Below are 6,000 nucleotides of genomic sequence, written 5' to 3' on the forward strand. Positions count from 1 at the left end.
TATGTGTAGATACAGTTATAAGACGAATGACATTGGGTTGTACACAGGGGTTTTGTAACCACAGTAGAACTACTAATGGTAGATGTGTCAATCGACTTAGCAGATGAGTTGAGTTAACACTTTATAGTTCTATTCAAAGATTTCCTTAAAGAGGTCATCAAGAGACTGGGAAATGGAAGACATGGCTTTTTTGCCTATGCTAAAAAAAAGTGTATAACTTCACATCCAGCACAGGGGTGCATGGAAGAGGCGTTGTTGATCAATTGTCCTTGTGCTTTTCTACCCTCACCACTGTACAATACTCGTTCCATAAACGGAAGTCAAGCATGGGATTGCTATTAACTGCATCTACCTGGGCGAGACAAACATGGTTGCTCATCTCAGGCAGATATCAGTGTTTATGCAGGAAACTGAGTAAACACACTCGAGCCATAGTGTAGCGGTCCTAATTTCAATATGAGCATGCCCAGTTGAACAGCATGGCTCCTGAATATTCATTGCTATTGACATTTACACTTAACCTGCACTGGATGCTTGCAGGAGGCAAGAGCATGGTATGCTAGGAAATGGAAGTGCTGCGTCAGATGGCGTTTGCCAGGCAGGGTCGCGCCCACAGACTGTGACCATAAATAATTACTCCCATTCCTTCTGCATTAGGAGACAAACAATAAGTGTATCATTTTAGTTAGATTTTATTGTTAGCAGCATTGAATGGGCACAGGTACATAGCAGCAGGAAGATCCCACATTCAAGTCATGGCTTTTATTGGAAGTATTAAATGGCTCCCTTCTGCATTTCCTAGTTGTATCTTGTCCTGTCAGAGTACTTGGGCCTATATGGTATGGCGTTCTGCTATAGCGCCACAAAGAGGGCACAAAGCCGGCCCTCTTCAGTTTTTCCTGGGTCCCTATTGTCCCCCAGTAGAGCTTCAACTCAGGTTTCTGCACTCACATGTTTCAGGTTCCATTGTTTGCCCATATATTAAAAAACAGCCCCTCCTGTGAATGGAATCCTTCCCTCCCGATAGCAGGAGTTTGTTGTCTCGAGCAGTTATTTAGGTATATTGTAGAGCAGTGATGGCTACTTTTGCAGACACTTCAAAGCACCGATCTACATTATGATGGTGTCCAGATGCAGATTCTCGCCGTGTGCAACACATTGAGTGTGGCCGGCTTCCTCAAGCCAGGGACAGTAGATTAAAGGATAGTCTTAGATACATCTTCTGAAAGGAAACCAATGCTTGTTTCCTTTTCTGCAAAATCTTGGAGCAATGCTGTATAGAAGTTTCCAGTGCAAGCAGACCAAGGCCATGGGGGAACCTATGCTTACCATCGACTAGAGTGAAGGAGAGTGTTATGTTGGCCCTAAAGTTTTTGGAGTCCATGGTGAACTGACATGGTTTTCACAAATTACTGCATTTTGAAACTTGTAGCGGCAATAGCGCTACAACTTTTAAAGGGATAGTAACTTCTGTGGAAATATATAATGAGCAGAAAGAGATCCCGATTTGTGGAACCCATTGCAGTAATAGGAAGTGATCTAACTTGATCCAAGTTTAATTTGTCATTCTGGAATTGGATTGGTTTGTGACAGCCCCACAAAAATGGACCCTTGGAAAAGCAGGTTTGATAAGGCAGACCAAGATATTTGCAAATGATGTTCCACCAGTGGTTTGCAAGTTCGGGCACAACAGATATGGGTTGTTTGAACTAAAAAACGTGACCTTCTGCACATGTGACCAAATTCTTTTGTCCTAATTGTTTTTGACTAATTGAACCCCCCTGCACACTTCCTTCCTCCCCCAACCTCAATCTATTCCCTTACCCCACCCCACAACTATTTTTTAATTAAAAGTGTAGCATTTGACCTACCGAATTAGCTCAAAAAGATGCGGCCAAATGGGAGTAGGTCAAATTGGCATTGGGTCAAATTGGACAATACCGGCACAACAGCACTTGGCAGTCCACATTGGTCTGTGTCTGCATTTGAGAATTTGGGAGGTATCGCCGCTCTTAAACCAATGGCAACCACCGTTATCTACCATGAATCCATTTGTACTGAATTTAAAGGCTTGCCTTCTTAGGTTATAGAAATTGGTCATTTGAAGTTGCCCCCTCCGCACATCCCCCAAGTGCTTGTCTGCAGGCAGTATCTTCACACAGAGATGATGACATTAGAGGAATACTCTCATTTTGTGCAACCAGCTAGTACACTATTGCTATGTCCCATTAACTTGGCATTGATTGCATAAAGGAAAGCCTTTGTGATCACTGTAGACAGTGTTAATAGCACTGGCCGCCTTGGATGGATTGTAAAAGACCTGCTGGGAGACCACAAGGCTTGCATCATCACAGTAGCTCAATGTGACATTAAATCGATTACTAGTACCTACATTTGAGCAGTTGCATCTGTCACTGCTGAAGGTGGCGTTCTCTATGGCAATCATTCCGGCACTTGCAGGGAGTGAAATGCAAGCGCTGCTGCTAGACTGACCTTTCAACCGAAGTCGGAGATTTAATAGGCACCAGCAGACATAAGTGTGTGCACACTAGATTCCTAAAAGATCCGAAGGTACTCTGTGACCGAGATGAAAATCATACGGGTTTGTCACTTTTGACAAGCGGTCAAGGACAGCAATCGCCAAGTCACGTTTTGTTTGGCAATCATGCAAACTTCCCTTGGTGACGATCAAGACTTCTTGACCGCCTTTTACATGTAATGGGCTGTTGGATATAAACTGTAGAGTAGCTACATGGAGTTGGATGGATACATACTTTCATGATTCATTAGGCTTGATTCAGGATGCAGGGGGGACAACCATGATTGGGACACTTGTGTCAAGATTGTTTCGATCTCTTTCCTCCCCTAACACCAAGAGTATACCACCTGGTACCTAGTACTCTATGGACAGGATGTACATATACAATGTATTCATTCTGGAAACGGAAAGGGCTACCTAACTGTACTAATATTTTTTGAAGTTGGTTCGGTTTTATGAATTCACATGAAACCCATCAACCTCCCAGAATGGTGCAGAGGTATCGTGACAGAGGCTTGAGCTTTTGCACAAGTTCAGCTTAATATGAATCCAAATATGGCTCAAAGGTGTGAGGTAGCATTACGGATATCTGAATTTATAACCGACTACTTGAAGACCTTTGTTACAGGTAGGAAGCATTTTCCATTCTCACTAATGCCATTGGAGCAAATGAATGTTATATGGACATGTTGCAGTAAAAAAGTTCCCAAGTAGGGCACCAAATATCACTGGGGAATCGTTACCTTGCAAACAGAATTAGTTGGTAGTGTGTTCCATGCAGTCCAGCCCTCTTTATTCCCATGTTTTAATGAGTAATTTATACTGTGTAATATATGGGTGGGGGTTGGCCAGTGTACCTATTCTGTCAGGCAGTCTCACCTCTTTCCTCCCCAAACATTTGTATCCATTGTGTGCATCATGTTTTTTTTTTAACCACACATGCCTTAAAAGAACTTAATGCCATAGCTTTGCCTTGAATAATGTATTGACATATAGATATATAACTTCATAATGCCTCTGTAACAGGAAAATGACGTAAGGCAAATGTTAATTCTTGACTTCATAAGCCCTAGCGTGTCCTTTGCCGATGCTCGTTTGGGTTTAGCAGAGCAAGGGGGAAGGTGAATGGGAGATGTTAAGATTGAAGTGTTTGTTAAAGTATCTTACGAGGACCTCTGTTTTTCCCCAGCTCAAGAAAATGAGATAATGTGGAGGCACCACCAGGATCAATGAAAACCTCTGCCCCCTGCTCAGCCATACCCACTCTGTGGGCCTACCCCCTATACCAGCATTCATCGCATCACAGGACACGGGAAATTATGATGCAAGATGGGCATCAATAAACATGACATCGGACACACACAATTGGCAGCATTACACTTCATTGGAGACTTGTTCGCAAGACGTGACATTCTGCAATTCAAAGCTTGCAATGCCATGTGCACTTTGTGGGCGTGCTGGTGGACTTGTGACTTCACATGCAAGACCAGCGACTTTGCACGCAAAAATAGGATGTCCACAGGTGGATCGCGCATATGTGTATCGAACTGGTGAATGTGGCGTGCATATGCTCAACCTGCCACAGTGTTGCTGAACATCCGTGACGTCACATCGAATGACTGACCATGATCACAAGAAGCGACTGGCATCCCCTGGAAGTGATCTTGGAACATAGAATTGGCTGTTTTTGCTGGGCATCATATCCATAATGACAACACGGGAGAGGTCTGGGGGTGGCCAGGGGGTTTGTGAAAGGGCAACGATAAGATGCACACAAAAAAATATATTTTTTAGGCTGGCAAGACGTTTTGTTTTAGTGGAACGGTGCACTGTCTTGGGCTTACTTTTTGTTTTGTTTCTAAGAAGATATATGTATAATTTCACGCGAAATTGTATTTTAAATGAAATTCAAAAATTTGCCAGAAATGGTACTGCTCCCAGTGACCGGGAAAGTTGCTGTTCCCAGCATCCGTTCAAACAAAAGTCACTTTTTAGTGGGGGGAGGCAAAGGAGGTCTTGGTGATAGGTTATGGGGACCTGCTTCTAGAAATGATCAAATCTCCAGCTCTGGCCACCCTCACCTGGTGTGTGAGTATGTGTGTGTGTGTGTGTGTGCGCGCGCGTGTGTGTATATACACACCATAAAGGAGGAAGAGAGAGAGCAATGTGTACCTCTCTATATATAAATATATATACTGTATACGTGAAAATCCCTATTCCATGAGTGCCATCACACACAATTCGGCAGCCACTTGCAACACATTTAGTGGAAGCGGCTGCCCGTGTGAACCAAGTCTCCGGTGTTATGGGTAAAGGAAGAATGCCATTTAGGCAGATTGGAGGGGTGTGTCATCATAACTGTTTCTTTACCCTGGATATTTTTGGTGTTTTGTGAGGCTTTTGTTTGTTTTTCAGTGTCATGGAGGAGCCTTTGCAGTACCCCCTGAGAAGTGCTGGGCTCCTCCTCTTGCATGTTTAAGGCGCATTGCGAACCACTCGGGAAGAGGGGTTGATGCGTCTTTCACATCATTGCTGTCTTGCTGATTATTTGCAACATGTCTTACTCCGCGTGAGAGGGACCCACTACGGATCAGCCAGGAGTAGGCACTTCATTATCAAGTTGTCCTGTTTCTATCGCCTGCAACTCCACCTGATCTCTCTGTGAATCTAATCAACAGTTTTTCAGTATCGGCCGGTTAGAGGGGTACCTCTATGCACTGGCTTCCGCACAGGGTTCTCTGCCATGCCAGTTGCAGGGACCAATATTGGAGAGGTTTTCTAGCTCGAATGTAAACAGACCTCCTGAATCTACATCAACTCCTCGTTGCCCCCCCTTCATGATTTGTGACAGCATGGAAGTGAATCAGCAGTCCAAGCATTTTGTAGAAGGTGTTTTATTTAAAAAATAAAAAAATAATAAAAACGTTTTGAATGTGTTTTTAAGAAAATAATTCTTACTGTTGCGGCCCTTGGGGAGAGGAGGAGCACACAATGGGGACATTGACGAATGGGGGAGGTACTCTGGTGACAGTGCACCGTTCCCAAGTGTTTAACACATCGGCTGTTGATATCAACTGTACAAAATCCGAAAGGTGGGGGTGTTTTCACATAAAAGTAAAAACAGGAAAAACCAGTTTTCTAAAAAAAATAAAGATATAAATAAAAAAGCTAATAAAGTTAATTTTAACCTCTCTTATTTTGGTGTTTGCGTCCCTTCTGGTGAGTGGGAGGGGCTTGGTCATGGCTAGGTAGGCCTGCTGGGTGGAAGTGATATCTGGCTTTAGCTCTAGATGGATTGCCCTGATAGACACTAGTCCTCCCTCGAGCATCAAGTGCCAACCCTCTACCCCAGATATAGGGCTAGTTCCAGCTTTATCGGTACTCCTCCTTACTGCAACAACAGCAGCAGTCAGAAACCCATCATCTTCAGACTCCTAAATACCAGGTAAAACATACCAGGG

General features: G+C 43.7%; 1 protein-coding gene across 5 annotated transcripts in view; it reads left to right on the plus strand.

Moving 5' to 3' along the window:
* TCF20 (transcription factor 20) overlaps positions 1–5,735 on the plus strand; it is a 363,716-nt gene extending 357,981 nt beyond the window's left edge. For all 5 annotated transcript variants that reach the window (XM_069654349.1, XM_069654351.1, XM_069654352.1 and 2 more), the window contains one exon: positions 3,729–5,735. Coding sequence is in view for 1 of the 5 variants with exons in the window: in XM_069654351.1 (XP_069510452.1) it covers positions 3,729–3,746 (18 nt within the window). In the remaining 4 variants the exon portion in view is untranslated. The remainder of the gene's footprint in view (positions 1–3,728) is intronic.
* Positions 5,736–6,000: the final 265 nt, after the last annotated feature.

This window comes from Ambystoma mexicanum, chromosome 3q (genome assembly GCF_040938575.1).
Source record: "Ambystoma mexicanum isolate Mex_15411 chromosome 3q, UKY_AmexF1_1, whole genome shotgun sequence".
Classification (NCBI taxonomy): domain Eukaryota; kingdom Metazoa; phylum Chordata; class Amphibia; order Caudata; family Ambystomatidae; genus Ambystoma; species Ambystoma mexicanum.